We start from the raw sequence: 21,813 nt of genomic DNA, 5'->3' as shown, positions 1-21,813 counted from the left end.
GGCGGGCGGGGCGCGACGCGGTGTGGGGCGGTGCGGTCCGCGGCGCCGGCCCTCCCGGGACTGGCGCGCGGCAGGACACCTCGCGTCCACTGAGATTAGAGTGGACTCCCGTCGGTGCTCCAGCCTCCACCCCACCGCGCCCTTCGGGCCTGGGACCCCTGTCCCTACCGCGCCCTTCCGGCGGGGAGTTCGTCCCACCGCGCCCCTGCATCTCCGGACCCCGATCCCCACCCCGCCTCTCCATTTCGGGACCCCGGCACTCTGGTCTCTAATGCACCCCTCTGACCAGGGAGCTGGTCCCCACAGCGCCCCTACAGCTCCGGACCCGGTCCCCACCCCGCCTCTCCAGCTCTGGACCAGGGGACCCCAGTCCCCATCGCGCCTCTCCACTTCGGGACCCCTGCACTCCTGTCTTCAAATCACCCCTCCGACCAGGGAGCTAGTCCTCAAGGCTCCCTTCTGTCTTGGGACCCAGGGATCCCAGTCCCCGCCGCGCCCTCTGGCCCTGGACCCCCATCCTCTCCAGGCTGGGACCTGGTACTTCTGCCCAGGACCTTTGAGCTTCCTCTGTCTCCTTTCACCTGGCACTCAACTCAGGAATTTCTTAGCCCTCCCAGGTCAGTTCCAAATCTCCTTCTCTGGGAGCTTGGAGGACTGGCTGTTGGGTACAGCCGTCTGGTGCCTGGTATTTCCTCCCAGCAAAGAACCTCCAGGGTGTTCACCTCTTCCTTCTGGAACTGGGGTTTACACTTCCCTGCTTCATGCCAGGCCTCAAGATCAGCTGCTAGAACCACTTGAACTGTTAATTTACTAAGTAGTTTTTAAGTAGTCTTTTAAAATAAAAGTGACTCCTTTTAAAGAAGAACAGATTCATTTATTTGCAAAGGAAATTTATTTACACTTCTACCATTAGGAAAACTATTAACACTATAAAGAATAAACCAAGACGTGTTAGCTGTGTGCACACAAAGACCTGTCTTGTACTACTGAGATATCCTGGTTTGGACTCCCTCCACACTTTGGGGAACATTGATTTGGTCCAGTTTTTTTTTTTTTTTTTTTTTCCATTTTATCCAAGAGGAAACTAAGGCCAAGAAGGTGAAACTAGTTACTTTGAGTCACAGACATTCTGTGAAGTCAGATGACCCAAGACTTCCCTCTGCTCACTTGTCTTCAGGGCACTAAACTGTGTTGAAACAATATTACTTGTTTTAAAACTTGAGCATCTTTAAAACCTTAAATGTGTAAGTGGCTTTCACATGGGAATGTGGAAGTGTTTATTGAGTGAACTGTTTTTTTTTTTTTTGTTGATACAATAAGCAGTCTTAGGTAGTGATGTGCCAAAAGCCAAAAGATTCTGTGGAAGATGGAAGGTACTGCTGTTGAAGATTGAGTCCTGCTTTTTGTAGTTATACCTTTTGAAGTGAGTGACATGGAGGGCCTGTCCTGAATGGGAAGAGAAACCCTAAAACCCTGAGCTCTTGTTTGGCCTTTGTATTTCAATTCTGGATAAGCTTAGGACCCTTTTCTCAATTAGGTAGTGAGTTTATTGCAGGCAGGAGCCTCTTCCTGCAGCTTATGTGTTAACTGACCACAAACAAGGTAGGGACCCATTAGTAGGACCTGGATGTGGGTGTGTGAAGCAGGAAGGGAATAAGCACAAAGGGGGACACGAGAAATAAGAAGATGGGAATGTAGAAAAGACAAAGGACAGAATAAGGGTGTTTGCGTGATATGAACATAGATGCAGATACACTATAAAAGTTAGCAGTCTTTATTTAGTAGAATGTTTATTCATGACTCCTTCATGTTAGGTAAATTGCTGAATATTTGAGACTGTTGGGGAGGAGCGATGCTAATAAATGTTTTATAGAAAGTGATCACTAAGCTGCTCCGGGGAGTCTTGGATCAGCTCCTTTTTTCCTCTGGGGCACCACTGTTCCTGCAGGGCTCTGGTTGATGGCTGGGCCGGGTGACGGTTGGTGCCTCAAGTTTCTAACGTGTGTTTCAGGCCCATGGAACTTCCTTGGAAGTAGGAAAGCCTTTTCAGAAGGTGCCACATCTAATATGTAAGAGAGTTAATGAAAGTACCTGGTTATGAACTTTTTTGTTGTTGGTGGTGGTGCCACTGATGAGTTTTTCACATTATTTTAAATATGTGATTACTCTTCATTTATTCATTCATGTATCTAGGGATAATGTATTTATTGAGTACCAGGCCCTTGGGGTAACAACAGGGATCAAAAGCCACAGTACTTGCCCTCACGTAACCTCTGATTCATGGATATTTATGGCGCTTGACTTGAGGAAGCTAGCATGTATGCCTGAGGAAGTAGCACACTGACCTTGACTCATCCAGATATGTGTCAGACACACACCAAGTGCTGGGCCCTTGGTACATGTGTGATGTAGAAATCTCTGTTTCCCAAGGGCTAGACAGTGGAATGAAGCCATAGTTCTGTGGACTCTCTCCCAGGGTGATGGGAAGACACAGAGGAAGAGGGGGCTCCTTGGTCTGGGTCCAGGGTTCAAGGAGCATCTCCTAGAAGACATCCTCAGAAGTGGTCTTCCTCCTTCCCAGGAGTGTCTGTGGCAAAGGTCTGCATGTCCTGTACTGGGCAGGGGGAAAGGACCATAGCTATTTCTTTCTTTTTTTTTTTTTTTTTAAAGAGAGAGTGAGAGAGGGAGAGAGAGAGAAATTTTTAATATTTATTTTTTAGTTCTCGGCGGACACAACATCTTTGTTGGTATGTGGTGCTGAGGATCAAACCCGGGTCGCACGCATGCCAGGCGAGCACGCTACCGCTTGAGCCACATCCCCAGCCCAGGACCATAGCTATTTCTAGGTGGCCAGAACAGAGGTGTGTGGGTGGCCATGGCATGAGAAAGGACAGGAGAGAGGACAGAGAACAGGAAAGGCCAGTGTCCAGTTTTGGAAGGGCCTTTCTGTGTGCCACTTTTAGGAATTTGGACTTTATTTTGTAGGTAGTAAAGAGCCATCAAAGTGCTCAAAACAATCAGATAACATGATTGAATTTGTACTTTATAAATAACAATGGCTAGTCTTTTGAGGGTCCCTTCTCTCTACAAGTACAGAATTGGGCTTCATGTGTATTACTGTATCCAGTGTGCATGCCCCTCCACTAGAAAGTCATATTAGCAGTTCCAAAGTTCAGTACATGGTAAAAGTCAAAAGTGTGTGCGTGTAAGTTGGACCTGAATACTCATTTAATACAAAAACCTGGCCTGAACAGATGAGACCGTCTCTGAACTTTATCCCTTGCACTGTGAACACGCATCTCTTTTACTGTGGAAATAGCAACGCATTTAGCTAAGGGTACTGTCCCAGGCCTTGCTGGGAGCATTGTGGAACATAGGGTAATGGTTATTTGATAAGTCAGACAACTAAGGCACAAAGGACAATGAAGTCACTGCTCTAAATCACATAGCACTAAAGTGACATGATTGAGATTTGAACCCAGTTCTCTTTGCCGTGCACTCATTTTTTCTCTACTTTTGGAGAAACTGAATTCAGGTGGTATCAGCCAGTGACTGCTCTAGCAGCAAGTGTAAAATGTGTGCATCTGCTTTTTGCCATGATTTAATGATCCTTTCTACAAGTTTTCAGAGTTTAAAGGAAAATTGACTTGTACCTTTTGTGTACAACTTGTGCTTTAATCCTTAGAAATGTAACTGTTAACATTTAGATTTAGGGTGCAGCTGAGTGAGTTCATTTTATAAAAGGTATCATCAGTGAGAGCTAAGAGTATTCTGATTAGAAAAGTGAAAGATCTAATGGTCTTCCTGACCATAAGAGCCCACTTTTCTAAAGTCTAGGTCAGTGGTTTACAACCACTGATGATTTTGGCCCCCAGGAACTTTGGCAATGTCTGGAGATACTTCCTGTTGTCATGACTGGGGAGAGAATATTACTAGAATGTAGGGAGAGGTCAGGGATATGCCTAACAGCCTGGAATGCAGAGGATGGTTCTCCAGCCAAGGGCCATTCAGCCCCCAAATGGCAATAATGCTGAGACTGAGATTGGTCTAGGCCTAATGTGTGCATTTTCTGGTCTCTTGGGAATGATGATTCTCAAACTTGAGCATGCATCAGAATCATCTGGAGGTCTTGTTAGATTTACGGTGCCACATCCCAGAGTTTCTGAGTGGGAAACTCAGATGGGGCTTGAGAGTTGGCATTTCTGCCAATTTCACATGTGGTTTTGTTTTGGGTTGATTTTTTAATACCAGGGGTGCTCAACCACTGAGCCACACCCCCAAATCTTTGTATATTTTGAGACAGGGTATTGCTAAATTGTGGAGGCTGGCTTTGAACCTGTGATCCTCCTGCCTCAGCCTCCTGAGCTGCTGGGATTACAGGTGTACATCACTGTGCCTAGCTCCCATGTGGTTTTGATGGTCATGCCATTGGTCCAGGGATCACACTTTGAGAACCACTATTCCACAAGGAAGGAGAGTTATTTGTCAAGTACTTGCTTTGGGGGAGAATACTCTTTTACATTTTGTCCCTTTCCTCTCCCTCCCCTTCCCTTTTTAAAATTATGCTTCTGGGATGTATTTGCCTTGGGTCATTCACACATACCCACCTATTTCCAAAACCAAACTATGAATGACAGTTAAATGCAGTCAACCCTCCAAACAGTATCAGCCAGTGTGGACTATTAAGGCTAATTACATCACACCTGGACAGGTAATTAGTGGATGGGGCAGTGAATTTAGGGCGCTGGTTAGAAACTGGCTTGAGTGTAACATGTCATGAACAAAATTAACAAAATGGTGTTAATTTCTTGCATAAATTCATTTGTTTTTTTTCATAGTGATAAATACCTTAAGCCCTTTTGCTTAAACTTCACTCTTCTCTTAAACCTAAATTCATATATTTTATATGTATATATATAAACCTAAATTCATATATTTTACAGTATATATATATATATATATATATATATATATATATATATATATACTGTAGTTTAAATTGCCTGCGCTTGGGAAAGAAAAATTTGAGCAAAATGTAAGAATGATAAATTCACAACATTTTGTTGTATCTCTTGAATCAAGAAAGAAGTGTTATTGTCTTTAGTGTCTTTCTCTTCAGGAAACTTCAGAAACAAAAACAAAAACCCCCCACCAAGATAGCTTTAGTAGTAAGTTTAAGAATTTGAACTGCAGCAGTTACATTCTGACAGGGGAAACAGAAAGTGAGACTGTGCTTTCAGAACAGGACTGAAGTGTGCCAGGCAGCAGGAGCTAATTTCCTAGGCAGATTGCTTTCTTGGACTTCTTTGCTGGAACTGCACAAACATTTAAACAGTCAGTTGGTTGAATGATAGAGTTTTTAAAAGGGACAAGCTCTATTGTAAACCATTATAAACATGTTAAGGTTATGGGCTGGCTCTCTTCATTTTTGAAAAATAGTTTGGAGATGATCCTTCTTATACTACTGCTTCGGGGACTGGAGGCCAAGATTGGTTTCTGCAGGAGACTCAATTTTGTTTGGCCTAAATCAAACAAAGATAGATCTCATGTGTTTTCAAATGTTTTATGAGGTTGCACACAGGTTGGTAAATGATAAAGGTTACAAAAATCCAACTTTTCAAATATTTTTGTAGCATCTTTCTATTTTTTTAAATACATCAGATATTTAATGTAATTGTTTCCTCTTCTAAGCATATTAAATTAGTTTTGGAAAAAAACAGTACATTTACTAATGGTTAATGCGGCATAATCCTAAATAAGCAGCTTGATTTTTAAGCATTATGCTTAGGAGGAATCCTGGCATAGGTGGAAGTTGTTAGTTTATACAGAAAATCAGGTGTTAACTGCTGTATTTTAGTTGTCATGTAATGCCTAAAAGTAAATCCTTCAATTTGTGTTATAAAATAAGCTGAAGTGAGAAGACAGGAAGCCTGGGTGGAAGTGCATTTATTCCCCTATTGTTAAGTGACCCTTCATGCTACAGTCATTTTCTTTTTATAGCAGAGATAAGAGCATCGACTCTGAAGCCCCAGAGCCTGGGTTTGCATCCCAGCCATGTGACCTTGGACAAGGTGCTTAACCTCTTTGTGCCATAGTATTCTTATCTGCAAAATAGAAATAGTAAGAGTACCTACTTTATAGGGTTTTGTAAAGAGTCGATGAATTAATAGAATAAAGGGCATAAAATAGTGCTTAGCTCAAATGTTAACTATCATTATTTTATTCCCATTGATTTTCCATTTTATTACTTTGATATCATCTGAAACTCAGGATGTTTCTTCTTCCTCTGTATTTCTGTGTGTGAGTAAAATAAAAAATTTCCTGCCTGAATAGGGCAGTGTCATTTGGGAGTCACTTATAAATCTAAATTCTTATAATGTCTTTGAGACATGCCTTTTCTTTATTTTAATTTTTTGGTTATGTCAGCCATATAATTTCCCTTAGAAATCAATTTCTTCCCCTGCTATTAGGGATCCCCAAGAGCAGGCTCATTGATTGACAGGACTCAGACCATGTACTCACACCTGTGATTTATGATAGTCCAGGGACATGAAATCAACCCAGCACATGGCTAGAGACAAGAGGCAACACGCACAGGTTTCCAAGTGTCCTTTCCAAGTGTCCTTTCCCTTTGGTGTCCCACAGGATGTGCTGAACTCCTCCAGCATCAAATTATGATGACACATGTGAAATATTGTTTATCAGGATAGCTCATCAGAGACTTGATGTGCAAAGCTTTTACTGGAGGTCAGTTATGTAGGTGCCCTCCTCCTTGCCTGTACCAAAACTTCAGACTCCTCATAGAAAGCAGGGTTTGGCATAAGCTATATGTTTTGTACAAACATTAAGCACAGTGAGCCACTCTTCTTAGTTGAGGAATGTTGAGAGCTCTCTGGAGATCCAAGGACCCAGACACAAGCCGTGGGCTAACCTTGCAAGCAGCCTGCTGCCCGGAACCCTATCTGCACACCTGCTGTCTTTCCCCAAGGGCTTGTCCTCATCCCCTCTTGACCCTCTTTTTAAACCTCCAGCACTACAGTAGCATTTATGTGGCTTCTTTAGCTTCTGGGAGGCTCCATTTGAATCTGTCCTGCCAAGCTCATGTCTTTAACGTGGCGTTTATCATGTCTTTTCCCTGTTTACCTTTCATGAGCTCCTTATTTCATTATGCCTGCAAAAGAACTTTGGGGGCTTAGAACTGGTCCCTGCCCAACTTGATTTCCACGCTTATCTTTGCTTTCTCAGTGGTTCTTTCATGTCCTGCAAAGCCAACATGTGCTCTGTCCCAGTAACATCTGTACTTTTCCCTACCTGGATGCCTTGACTCACATGGCTCCCCCACCAGGCACCTCCCCTCCCTTCTCTGGTATTCAGGCCCCACTTCACCTTCTTGGTCCACTTCAAGTTCCACTTCCATCATTGAGTAATGTTCCCCAGCCACCAGCCATCATCCTCTGTCCTTTCTGGGCTTTCTTCAGCACTTGTAGTGTCTTACTGGTTATGCTTAATTAATTTTAATCAGATATTATTATTGTTGCTTTGGATTTATTTATCTTGTCTGTCTGCATAGCCTGTATCCAGTTAATGTGTTTGTGTTTACTAATTAAATGGTGACTTTAAAAAAATTTCCAGTATGTAAAACAGTGCAAAGCTCACAGTAGTGTCTCCAGTGTTAGCTGGAGACAGTAAACATACCTGTTAGGAATAGGAAGCATGCGACAGAATTTAAAACGGGCTACGGATTCTCACTACCCCAAACTGTGCTTCCCAGGGTTAGTTTAGCTTCACATTTTACAACTTCTAGGCTGTCAGAATTTGAGACTTTTTAATTTGTTTTTTGTCTTCTGAGTGTTACATGAACCTTATTGACTCCAACCTGTCTAGATTATTCCTTTTCTTCAGTGCTAGGGATGATATGTTAGTCTTTTTGGTGGCATAGGAATCCACCAGTGTTTTGATTCTAACAGTGAAAGATTATAGCAGGAATGGTTTCTTAGTCAAAACGAAAACATCTGCAGATGGGAAAGTCATCCCCCTGACTTCTGGGGTGGGTGTGGAGTGGGCTAATGCAGATGCTGGGTACAGGCAGGGACGCTCCTCCCAGGATAACATTTTGCCTGAGATGGAGTCAGCAGGCCTGCCTGGCCCTCACGGGCCCTGGTTGTCTGGTATTCTTCTCTACATTGTAGGAGAGGGTGAACATTTTAATTTTTCTTAGTCTAATTCTGCTCTGCAGAAAGAGACCGTTTTCTCTGCCTTTTAGTTTAGAGAATTAACTCTGTAACTATGTTTTTCCTCTGTCACCAAATGAGACTGGCTGCAGAAATGAAGAGGTCAGAGTTCCGGAAACTTGGTTGGAAGGAAATTGCTATTTATTTGATAAAAGTGGATCACACTGATGACCATATCATTTCCTCTTCTTTCAGGCTAACATCTTAATGTTCTAGCAACCATCGAGAGTACCAGAATTACACATTTTGTTCTATTTCCATTGGAGGTACTGTCAGACTAGGAAAAATATGTTCTATGCTATAAGTGACAGCAATGTTTGGAGATATACCAAGATGTGAAACAGTGTTAGCATCCTTGTGAGTGGCCAGTCAGCTTTCCTCAGAATTAATATTTGGTCAGTCAGCATTTGAAAGAAATCAGGACCTTCGTCTTAATTTGTAACATATAGTATTTGCTGAAATTCTGTTTTTAATTAGTTGAAAAGTGTCTGTATTATGGCAGTGTAAAATTTAAAGATAACCAGTGCTTTAATTTTTCTACTTTGGGGTAATTAAGGTGTTTTTAAGAAAAAAATTAAAGATATTTAGGTTTAGAAAAGCTGATGCTTTAGATGAGGTGAACTTGGCCTTGTGATTTTATAAAAATACCTGCGTGCTATTTGAGACCACTTAAGTGTGGGCATGATTTTTGAGGTTTCAGCCAGAGACTACTGAAAAATATGTATTGAATCCAAATGTATGTGGAATTGCAGATTTTAAAATATTAATCATTAATCCTACAAGATGCCTTCTGATTTGAGAGCCAGTGCTTTTCAGAAGAAATATCATTCTTTGAATCTAGTTTTGTTTCTACTTTATTATAACTTAAATAGATGAGACTTTAAAGGCTTGATGATTTCTTAAAGTAACCTTGCTTTTAGTGAACTCTTTGAGAGCGTCTGACAAAGGGACTGGAAAAAATGAAAAGGAATCCCTTCTCCTATTCTGAGCATGAGGCGTGTCTTCTAGCTGATCAAAGATGAATCTCCATGGAAGAAATACTTAATCATAACTGTGGTCCTAAGTCTATTTTTTATACATCTGTAGGAAGGTAAAACAGCATACAGAATTATAAACCTTTGTAGACAGGATGATAAATATTATAAGGCGGCATTTAAGAGTAGTGGCTTCATCTATGCTTTTTTTGTAACTTTTTTTCTATCCAAGGATTCAAATTAGAATCAGTGCAAAATGGATAGTCTAAATTTCCATGAAGAGTTAAATTACAGTTATTTGTTTACTACGCACTTTGAAATCTTGGGCATTGGTAAATGCTGAATGCTTTTTTTTTTTTTTTTTTGAGGTCAGTCTTAAACGTTCTTAAAGGTACACTACTATTTCTTTGGAACAGATAACATTGTATAAGTTAGCTCTTGCTATGTAACAGACCAATATGGAGTTAGTAAAGCAGCAGGTGTGTTATTGTCATGAGCCTTTGGGTCTCCAGTCCTTGTGACCCAGCCAAGGCCCACTCATGCTTGTGACCAGCTGGGTCTCTTTCACTTGTTTGGAAGTTAGCTGATTACAGACTGGTTGAGGATGATTCAGCTGGGACATGGGGCTCTCTTCCATGTCATGACTCCTCCTGCCGCAGGCTGCCCCTTCTGGTTCATCCGAGGTGGCAGGCTTCCAGGAGAGGGAGGGAGAGCAGGCAAAGCCTCTGCTCACTAACTGGCCTCTGTCACTTTAGCCACACTCTCTTGGCCAAAGTGTCACCAGCCAGTTCATGGTCAAGGGTCAGGGAAATAGGTTCTACCTCACGATGGGAAGAACAGCAAAGTACATTACACAGGGACTGGTACAGAGAGGGGTAAAGCATTGAGCCCATACTTTGCACTTTATATGCCACAAGCATATGTGTATTGTATTTTATGCTGGAGCTGAATCTAGAACTCGAGTTAGTGAGAGATTGTGTTGGCATCATCATTCCTGTTTAGCACCAAAGTCAGGATTTCTTTGAATTTTGAAGTTAGGAGTAGACTTTTCCACACTCTGGATTTATTTCAGGAAAACATAATTGAACATTTCAGGTTTCTTGTTTTGGAGTGCCTTTTTAGGAGGATAAAATGTGAAAATTTCTGAAAAGTTGTTCATAAAAATTATTGTACTTATTATTTAGTATTTAATCAGACAGAAATACTAAATGGAGTCGGACAGTCCAGTGTAGGGCTGATGTTGGTTTGTATGATGTTAGGATTGTACCTCTCCTTGCTCCTGCCTCCTTTCATATACAGTGGAGGCAGAAGTGTTGCTCATCCTCGGGGATGAGGCGTCTTGTTCTCAATAAACTTTGCGTGAATCCTGATGCAGTCTGTGCAGGAGGTAGGCTGTCTGTGCCAGGGCAGTTCACTGCAGTGAATCTCTGAAGTTCGGCCGGGACACTTGTTTATCCTGTCTTCCAGGCCAGGGAGCCCCATGCCTTTTGGTAGTCTTCTCTTTCCCTGCGTTTTTACATCTGACCTCATTGCCCAGCCTTGCTGGCCCTCCCTCTGCTCTCGCTCCTTTGGGAATGAACCTGTCAAACCGCAGCCTACCCACGTACCGCCAGCTGTGTCCAGGTCCATGTCTCCCTGTTGGGGTCAGGGCTCCCTCACCCCCTGCCCTGTCCCCCATGGAAAGGGCTGAACTCCCGGTGGACTCACTGTTGGCAGAATGTGCTGCAGACTCCGAAGCCTGCCCGGGCACGAGTTGACGTTGAAGGCCAGCGCAGACTACAGAGCGAGAGTCCTCAGCGGCCCTGCTGAAGCTCATTAAAGAAGGAAAGTGGCTGCAGTGTACTTGAAATCGCCCCTGAGTCCGAGCCTCTGGCTACACAGGAGCTTGAGACTGACCCCAGCTGTTCTCCTCAGCCTCATTGCTCTCATTGTTGACATAGACAGACACTCAGAGAGTGGACCTTTTTTACATCTAGAATCCAATGGCCACACTCGAGCAGCAGACAGAACGGAGTCACGCAGTGCTCCTGGGCTCCTTGTGAAGTGTGTGACTGTTGGCCTGCTGGGGAGGTCAGGAGGACCTGCTGTTGTCCTATCTGCTGCCTCTTCATGAGAGCCAGAGCCTGTCTGTCTCACCACGTTCCCTCTCTTTACCTCCTGCTCTGGATCAGGATCCCCATGGCTGCGAAGCAGACACGGTGTGGACACACAATTTAGTTGTATGATTTTATTATGATATGCTCTTTTTAAGAAAAGCCAAACACTTCATAAACTTTTTCCTGTGCCTCTAGGTCTTCCTATTTTAATAACTAAGCTATAGGCATTATGAATTATTATAATATAAATTATTAGTGGATAATATAGTATCTTATGTTTGCTAATGAATGACTATATTATTAAACCATTTCATTATTTAACCTTTTTCTCCTCATTTTTACTCCTTACTAATGCATATAGGAACTTTTTGAATGTGTGGTTCTTTTTTTCCCTATTAAATAATTTCTTTAGAACCAATTCTAAGCCTGTAATTCCTGAATCAAAGTTTATCATTATTTTTGTGTGATTATTATTATCAGGAAAGTATGAATTTTCTCACCATATGGAGCAAAATTCTTGCCTAAGAGTTAATTAACACTGACAAAAAATTGAGGTCCCTAGAAGTGGCATTTCATTGTTGTTTTGAGTTGCTTTTTACTTATCCCTGCATAACAATATATTATGAAAGCATTTTAGTCTGACATATTTAAAATAACAAAATATGGTCTAACTTTGTCATTTCATTTATCTGGAAAACATGTGAAACCTGAACAGTTCTGCAGTTAGCAAATGAAGGGAAGGTAGCATTGCGCACACTGCAGTTACGGTGCATACAGCGTTACCAACTCTTGTGAGATCCCCTGTGTTATACTGAAGGCCAGAGGACCTGACAGTGGAAGCCCTCCACAGGGAGAGCAGCATGGGGGGATTCGGAAACCACTTATACAGCCTCAGGGGAAAAAAAAGGCACATTTCCTTTCCAAGTACCTTTTGGAAAAAACATCATGCTATTGTTTTCAAACAACTTGAAAATAGAACTTGGAAAAGAATGAACATGTTTCTAAAGTTGTGGTTTTAAGGAATGATTTGCTTTTCAGATTGACATGATCTTGGAATATCAAAGAAGATCCAGCCACTAGAAAAATGGGTAGAATAAGTGACAGGAAAAATATAAAATGAGTTTAGGTGTGTGGGAGTAAAGTTGTCAAAATACTGAAGGAAAAATTCAGCTGTTTGATTTTATCTTTGTGGAGAGAGTGGCTTAGACATTCATCTGGCATAAAATATTGTGGCTTATGTAAAAATAAAACCATCTGATCTTGACACTTTGGTAATTAGATGGTTTATTAATATCATTGTAGAATTTGAAATAAGTTTGCATTTGGTAAAATGTGACTAAACTATATTAATGTGTTGCTTTCAAATTATTGAATGGTAGATTTTGTTTTGAGTTTACTAAACAGTAATTTTTTTGGTCTGGAACTTATCAATTTTTTCTAATAAGTAGCCTGACATAAGCCTATTTTTACAGCTATTTGTTAAGTCAGTGAGAAATGTTCTGACCGTATATAAAACAAATTGTTATATCACTCACAGAAATTAGGCAACGCTGTTTAATAGGTAGAGCCTTAAGAATACTAGGGTGTTAGGGCTTAAACTTAACATTAATTTGATTTGATCTTTTAAGTGGAAGATTTAGCAGTGCCTAGGGGGGAAGAGTCTGATTTGAAGAGGCTGGAAGGGAACGAGGGATGGAAGGTGTAGATACAGAGGTAGAGCCAGCTGCCAAAGTCAAGGCCTAAACTTGAAATCTGATTCCCACACTAGGGTGGCCTTCTCTCAGCCTGGATGTGGTAAGCAGTGTTCAGAAGAAACATTTGAAGAAATGTGTATAAAGGCTAATTTCTCAGTTTGCTAGTCAGGTCCTAGGCTGGATCCAGATTGTGCAGACCAAGTTGTATGCTGATGTTTGTCCTACAAAGAAAATAAGACTATCTCCAAATGCTGGGGTCTAGTAAGTCCCATTTTGACCTTGGGCTGATTTATTTATTATTCCAAAGGTGTATGAAACTTGACTTTTCAGGGTTCAGTGATTGGATGGAGAGGTGACCTCTAAGATTTCTTCTGACAGCAGGGTTCTCTGATACCTGAATATTGTCCTTTCCAAGGGAAGAGGGAAGAGCATGCACTACTCAGTCATCTGGGTTACCTACACATTCATGACCTAAGACCTTTGGGATTCAGAGGTTTAGAATGTGTCAAGTAGCTGTCAGGTCTAACCCTTGGTGATCCTTGTACAAATTGGTAAGTGAAGTTGGTGAACTGGAAATGGTTTGGCATGAAGCCTTGACCTTGACGTGCATTGGCCTGTGTTACCATGTACTTGGACATGGAGGGGAATCCTTGAATAGACTTAGTGCTCTGCTGGGAGTTGGCCTCTCTGTACACCTCTTTTGGCTTCATCTGCTGTGTTGAAATGTATCATATGCATTCTGCTTGCAGTAACACAGAGTGTAGTCAACATAAGTAAGGTCATGTTGGAAGCCCAGTCCTAAGGATCACATTATAAGCTCCCATTGGTTCTTTAGATGAAGGAGTTGTGCTGAACTGGCACCCATCCTGCCATCTGCCTAGAAAAGCACAGTCTGGAGAGAAAGGTTCTCCGTTGGGTGGTGAGGGAGGTGGACTGAGTGCTTAGTCTGAGTGGACATTTCGGAAGAGCTCAGGGATGACTGCTCACTGGAACTCAGGGCCTGAATTGAAGTCACATGAACTAAATTTGTCAGTTGAACCCTGGATTTGCAAAAAACACCGGTAGATGCTGAACACAGGAGCAGTGTGACATGCGTGGCTGCTGGGGATATGCAGCTGGCATTTGATATAATAGCAGTGGACCAGAGCAGAGCAGGGACAGAGCCCAGGAGGGAAGATGAGAGTAAGCTGCCGTGGAGTCAGGCCAAGGTGATATTGAGGAACTATTATTTGTTTAGAACAGAACAGTGACATTTGTCTATAGACTTTTGTGCATTTGTCTATAGTCTTTCTTTGGTGAACGCAGCCCTGTTGTGGTGTTCAACATGTTCCTCTGTCCTCTTCGTGTCTTATGAACTGGTAGCTGGAGCTAAAGCCTTGATCAGCTCACAGTTGCCTTGAGGCTTTTATCCAGTTCACATGCAAAATAGCATTAGCTCACTGTGCTGCCACGCCACCTTACTTATTTGGATCAATGAAAGTCACCCTCTAGTTTCAGTTTCCTTTTAATCATTTACAGTAGTCTCCGTACATCTTAAGCATAGTGGAGCAAGTTCCAGCACATGTGGACACCCATGGTCCCCATCTCTGGAGCCTGGCTGTTCCTCTCGAAAGTTTCCTCACATCTCTGCCATCTGCCTCCTCCCCAGAAGCAACCACCACTGTTCTGATGTTTTCATCTCTAAAACCAATTTTACTTGTCTTGAACATAAAAAAAGGGAAAGAAAAGGGAAGGGAATACACACACACACACACACACACACACACACGTATATATGTGTGGTGTGTGTGTGTGTGTGTGAGTGTGTGTATCAGTACTTGGTGTTGATATATTTCAGTTTAAAGTTAGAAGCATTTATTCAGCACCTACTGTGAGCGAGTCTCTGTTGCTATTATATGTATAAATGTGACTGTGGCAGAGTTGACCATGGATGATGAGAAGGTTGTGAGTGGTTGCAAAGGCAGAGCTGGCAAGTACCAGCAGAATGAGAGCCCCCAAAAAGGTGACAAGCCAGTGCCTGAGCTTAGAAGTTCTGGAGCACAGAGCAGCGGGACTGTCCCTGTGTTCTCTCCTTTTGCAGGAGACTGGGATGTTAAGCTTTGCCTGTGTTGGTCACTGTCATCTTCCTGCACTCAAGCAGGATTTCCTCAGGTCTGTGCATGTTCTGATGAAAGAGGTGTGGTGTGGGATGATTTCCTTCCCGCGGGGGTGATGGGTAGGTGGAGAACCGTTGGTGAATCAGCGTGGCCCTTCACGGCCTGTCCAACTCCCACCTCTCCACACACACTTTCGTCCCCTTCAGATCTGATGCTTTCCTTGGTGACTGCTACTCAGTCAGTTACTATGTTCACACAATTGGTTTTACCAAGAAAAACAATTAGTAGTTCTCAGCTTTCTTTGTCTATCATTATGTGAAGAACATTTCCACATTATTAAAGTCACTTGAAATCCTGACTCCTAGGCTCTTGTTAACTCAACATACATGGTCACATATATGTAACTGTGTATATATAGTATATGTACTATACGTGACATACTATCTACTGTAGAGGTGTATGTTTATATATGTATATTTGTCCAGGTTGTCTACTTGATTAGCTTTGTAAGGTCAGTTAGGAGATGGTATTGAACATTATTTAAAAAAATAAGTTTTCATGGAATACAAAAGAAGACAGTATTTCTAAAGACCACTCTTTTCTTTCTCCACAGAACCATCCGAGTATGGCTGAAAAGAGACAGCGGCCAGTACTGGCCCAGCATTTACCACACAATGGCCTGTAAGTCACAGACCAGTTCCTCTTCAGGACATTGCCTCTAATGTCCTTGATGTTTTAACTTTCAAAATGTCTGACTAAAAATGGCTACTAGATTTCAGAATGAGTTTCTTAGTTGCCAAAGACCTCTGACAGGCTGTAATGAGCTACAGGAAAACTTGTATTTTGTAAAGGACCACTGGCCTAATAAAGTAGACGTGAGCAAAACTGAAAAAAAGGTGGAGGGAAAGGCCCGTTTCCCGGTTTCCTTTGTCTTAATTCAGCCAACCTTCATTCGTTAAGCTTGTCCTCAGTAGTACCTGATGCTGGCACCAAAGAGCAGTCTGCACACTCCCACGATTATGACAGCCTGTGTCTGACCTTTGACCACCTCTGATACCACAGAGAGAAGTGCTCTAAGATGCTGCACTTTCTAAACAGAGAATTTTCTCAGTAGTCAGGTATGTTCTAAAAATGCATCTAGAAGATAAAACTGTGCATGGACACTTTAAAAACGCCTGGAATTCAGAGTGAGACGCCGAGGTGATGTACTCAGAGGCCCCGTAGGCCCGAGAGGAGGTACTGTGGCCTGGCGTGATGAATTACGGTCAGGTTTCAAGTAGTCTTCCAGTGTGTTAGGCATTGTAAGGTTTCGTCATCCTTTGACAATAGTTAATCTTTATACAGTCTTCCAGAATGTCTGTTTCATTTCCATTGAATGATTGTAAAGACAGAGTTGTGACACAAAGTCACAGCAAATCTAAGCAACATCCTTTTCTCCCACTTCTTTTCTTCAGACTTTCTTGAAAACAAAGCCCTGTAGAGAATGCCTGGATGTCACCCAAGGCCAAATGTGGGTTGAAACCCGCTGTTCAGAGTCATCTGTAGCTGCAGGTTTCCTTGAGGCTTTGGTTCTTAGTGAAGGCTTTTCCTCCGTGAAGGGTTTCTATATTCAGCCGACTTCCCAGGAAAAGAAAAAAAAGGATTTGGTGTGAGCTCGATGGCTTGCTGCTGGTGAAGTGGAGTTTGTTGGAACACAGAGCAGCCAGTTATTCAGCACATTACCTATATTTAGTTTTAATCATGTAAGCACCTCCCTAGTTAGCACATTCTCATTTGTACATGCATTCAATTGAGTATGCACTGTTTGGATCCTGTGTTAATTTTCACAAAAAGTTCATAATTGATCAAAATTTTTATTTGTTCTACCTTCTACCAATAGTTTGGATGGTCTGATAACTTCTCTAATCGTTAAGTGAAAGTGAAATAGACTTTTTAGAATACTTTATGAAGGTAATTGCCACTAAAAGAATGATAAAACCTCATAATATATAGACTACTTGAAAACTGACCAGAATTTGCTGCGCCAGCCCACCCTTCCTCCTGTCACCACGTCCACTCGTCCTCTGGAGTGCTTAACCTTTGCTTCTCACTCTGATTTCTTACCTTGAAATACAGAGTGGCTGATGTTCAATACAGGTGCATATGGAGCCTGTTTGATAAAGTAAACAGGAGAGATGGTACGATATTCAGGCCCCCAAGTTCCCAACAACAACAGAGCTGGTAACTCCTTACTTCCCAGTGGCCCAGCCATAGACCCGATAGCTGGAGAGAGCAGCAGCTGGAAGAACTCATTCCAGTGCGGGGCTTATCTTATCATCACTTGGAAAGTCTTGTTAGAGCTGCTGCTGTACTCCTCCCATCCCTCCATAGCTCATATTTGGTCAAAGCTTAATCTCCTTGAGTCTTCCCCCTTGAAGTTCCTGCTCATTAAAATAGAGACAGAGATTGACATGGATTGTATTCTGTGTTTAGTTTTTAATTCCTCAGCTATTTTCTCCTAGAAAACCCCAGCAGTAGAAGTGTGTGCTCTCTCCTCTCTCTTGTCTGTTAGATCTTGGGCACATGGCTGTGACTCATTCTGGTCCCGTCCCTCCCTAACTTGGTGAGACTGTTCCTTCTCAAAGTAGTTTCCAGCTCTGGAAGGAGAGATGGCCACACTGCCAGAACACGACCAGAAGAAAACATAGTGGATGAATTATGAGAAATAACTGCTGTCGTATTTCAAAATTACATTTATCATACAAGAACATTGCTGTTTGGGGTTCTAAGAACTATCTGCTGATTGCAGTTTAGTATGTTTTAGTGGTTGTACACCAGTTTAAACTTTTGCCTGTGCTCCAATGGAGCCCGCAGTAAGCCAGGCCTTCATACATCATTGCATTAGTACAACTATGTTCCATAATGTCATTCACCAAACACAAATCACTTTCAGAACCTGGTATAGCTGAAGGAAAAATGGTAACTCCCAGTTTCAGTATTACTATGTGCCTCATGCCTTTTTTTTCTGGTAATGTAATTTTATGAAATCATCACACAGCTATGCAAGATAGATGTTATTTTTTATATTTTCTAGATGAGGAAACAGGACAGAGAGATTAAACCAATGACTTGTGGTTGGAATTCCAATCCATGTGAGTTTACTACTCCCAGACTATGCTGCCCACCACAGTTATGGAGTAGGTCCACACATTTTTTAATGCAAAGAGCCAGACAGTAGGGCTGGAGATGTGGCTCAGCGGTAGCGCGCTCGCCTGGCATGCGTGCGGCCCGGGTTCGATCCTCAGCACCACATACCAACAAAGATGTTGTGTCCGCCGAGAACTAAAAAATAAATATTAAAAAAAAAAAATTCTCTCTCTCTCTCTCTCTCTCTCTCCTCTCTCACTCTCTCTTTAAAAAAAAAAAAAAAAAAAAAAAAAGAGCCAGACAGTAAATATTTAGATTCTGTGCAGCAGTCTGTGACAGCTACTTAGCTCTGCCATTGTAGCATGAAAGCAGTCATAACCAGTACAAAAATGAAAAAGCCTGGCTCTATTCCCAAAACACCAAAGAGCTAATTAACAAAACATAGAGCAGGCTCCACCTGGTGCTCATGTCTGAGTTTTAAGCATCTGATTTTGAACTACGATGATATCTTCTTTAAAGTCCACTGATTTGAAAGATGACCTGTGTTTTTCTTGTTTCCAAAACTATAGGAATATCCAACCTTTCCTTTCCTTTTAAAGTATTTATTGCTTATCTCAGTAGAAAACTCCATTCTAGGAAAAAAGCCAGAATATCATTATATGAAAAATAAACTGGGAAGCTTTTTATTTTCTTTTTTAAACAAAAATTCTCTAATCTCATAAAATTACTCAGCACATTAAAGTTTTACACAAAAGAAACGTTTTTCAATATTTATGTAGTTTGTTGTGGGAGTAAGCATCAAAATCATTGAAAAGAAGCTTAAAACTAATGCATCCAGACCTAGTACCAACAGAAGAGCAAGTAAAAACGATGATAATGAACTTTTGAAATCATTAAAGCATGATTTGATTTGCCATAGTGATTTTTGCAAATGGTAATTGAAGAACATTTTGATCATATGAATTCACATGTGTCTTCATGGTTATACTTCTTAAACATGACTGTTCTTTGTTATCTTCAGCATCATTATGGTGGATTAGGGTGTGAGGGCTTCAAGTTGGTCATGTTTTCTGTCTACCTTTTCAACTACATAGTTCTTGAATGCAACTAAAACAGCCTCTTCTATGATCTGATCATGTCGAGGGCTATGTCTTTGCTTTTAGGTACAGTCCAGTATTATAGATTACTTTCTTTCTTTGGTGTAGATTGTCAGTCATTGCAGCAAGAGAACTTAAAACTATTTCAGATGGTTGACTTCATTTGGACGATTTTTTTTCTTTTACTTTTTTTATGAGAAGTCTTATTGCAAAATAAAGTCAAGTTCATTTGTTTTGTCTTGTTCCTGACATGCAGTTTTTTTAATATTTTAGTTCTTCCATTGTGATTATAATTCTTTAGGCTAGAATGATTAAGAAGAGCTATATGATTTAGGTTTTTTAAAAAAAGAGCAAAATGTTTTATGAAAAATAATCATATAAGTTGATAACATAAAGTTCTCTTTGTTTTGAACAAAGAAATGAAAAAAAATGAACCCAAACATTTCTTTTTCCAAATTTCCCATTTTCTAAATCACTTCACTTCTGATTTTTAACATAAGACTATTTGAAGCTTTTCCTTTCTGAAACTCATTCTCTTGCCCATGATTTCTGGGAGAGAGAGAGATAGCCACTGGGAAGGAGGTGTACAGAAAAATAGGCAGATGCTATCCCGGGTGGGTAACTGCTGGGGCCAAAGAACCTATCTATACCTCACAACTACAGTTCCTGCAAACCAGGTCATGTGTGTCATTGCAAAAGGGAACATTTTGGCCATTGAGAAAATAATTATCCTGGAATGGCTTTCCTAGCATGCTCACATATGCTCTGGGATGAGAATTCTAGGGCTGGCAACCCCCTTTTCTGCAGATTCCAGCAACTTTTTACCTTTTTTTGGGAAGGGTAATGGGATGAAGCGTTTATGTATTAGATCATGCACTGTAAGCACTGGTTGCCAGACTTTTCCCAGGCTATAAATAGGAGTTTCCATCAGATGAAACTTTGTGCTGGCTCACTTTGCCCAATATTGTGAGAATAATTGAGAAGATTTACAGAATTAGAATTTAAAACTGAAGCAACAAAGAGAACTTTATGTTTTCAACTTATATGATTATTTTTCATAAAACATTTTGCTCTTTTTCTAAAAACCTAAATCATATGGCTCTTCTTAATAATAATGTACTTTGAGCAATGACTCAAAAGGCTTAGCTTTGCTGATAATGTGGTGTTTGTCTTTCTGGCAGCCCCTTGCTCTGCTATGGCTTACCATCACGATAGCAGACGGATATTCGTGGGCCAGGATAACGGAGCTGTAATGGTACGTAACTTCCAGGAAGTATTCATTACATTCTTTATATTGATTATCTGTATTTACTTATGTGGGATAGTTTAAGTAAAGTCAACAGTGAATGTCTGATTATTTGGTACAAAAGTATTTCCATCAGTTTCCATGGATGTGAAGTCTAAAAACATTAATTTTAATTGATGTTTAATTTTAAGCTATTTCTACAAAGCTCAGATGGCTGTCATAATTGATGGTTTGGTGCTCAGGATGCCCATAAACATGCATTGTATTCATACAGTGAACTTGAGATCTGTAGCATCTCCCATCTTTTGGCCATGATGGTGGATAGCCTACGTGTCTCCATGTGTCTGTGACAGAAGGGATGGGGAACAAGTCCAACTATCAGCTATTCCTCCAGCAACTCAACTCTGTAAGGCAGTGATTTCCAAGCTACCCCTGTTGAAGGACCAGATATGTAAATTTTCAGTCTATATAGACTGGTGTTTTTTATGGGTCAAATTGTGTGTGTTTATTTTTTCTATAATTTAAAGATAAGTCATATACCATAATTGCACCACTTTAAAATGCATAGTTCAATGCTTTTATAGTATATTCATGAGACTCTGCACCCATTACACTCTGATTATAGATTATTTATATCCCCCAAAGAAACCCCATATTCATTAGCAATCATTTCCCTTTTCTTCAGCTCCTGGCAATCAATAACCTACTCTCTGAGTACAGGGATTTGTCTGTTCTAGGTATTTTGTGTAAATAGAGTTATGTGTGACCTTTTATGCCTGTCTTCTTCACTTGGTATTTTCAAAGTTCATCCATGTTGGAGCTTGAATTCATTACCTCATTCCTTTTTGTGTGCTGGAACAGTATTCTATTACATAGATAGTTTTGCTTATCTATTCACTAGTTACTGGAAATTTGGGTTATTTTCCACTTTTTGGCTAATATGAATAATGCTGCTGTAAACATAGTTTATAAATTTCTATATGAACACATTTTTTTTCAGCTTTTTTGGGTAGATATGAGAATGGAATTGCTGGGAACTATATTTAACATTCAAGAAGCCACCAAAGTTTCCTCCAAAGTGACTGCACCATTTTACATCCCACCAGCAAAACATGAGGATTCCAGTTTCTTTACATCATTGTGAATACTTATTATTTTCTGTTTTTGTTTTGTTTTGCTTTATTTTGTTTTTATTATGGTCATTGTATTGGGTGCAGATTGGCATGTCATTGTAGTTTTGATTTGTATTTCCC

General features: G+C 41.0%; 1 protein-coding gene across 1 annotated transcript in view; it reads left to right on the top strand.

The window, feature by feature from the left end:
• Wdfy1 (WD repeat and FYVE domain containing 1) overlaps nucleotides 1-21,813 on the top strand; it is a 46,350-nt gene that overhangs the window by 180 nt on the left and 24,357 nt on the right. The window contains exons 2-3 of the mRNA XM_026390367.2: nucleotides 15,705-15,772; nucleotides 20,496-20,569. Of these exons, the coding sequence (XP_026246152.1) occupies nucleotides 15,705-15,772; nucleotides 20,496-20,569 (142 nt within the window). The remainder of the gene's footprint in view (nucleotides 1-15,704; nucleotides 15,773-20,495; nucleotides 20,570-21,813) is intronic.

Source organism: Urocitellus parryii, chromosome 1 (genome assembly GCF_045843805.1).
Source record: "Urocitellus parryii isolate mUroPar1 chromosome 1, mUroPar1.hap1, whole genome shotgun sequence".
NCBI classification, from domain to species: domain Eukaryota; kingdom Metazoa; phylum Chordata; class Mammalia; order Rodentia; family Sciuridae; genus Urocitellus; species Urocitellus parryii.
The sequence above is the reverse complement of the archived record's forward strand: the minus strand, read 5'-3'. Positions and strand labels throughout refer to the sequence as shown.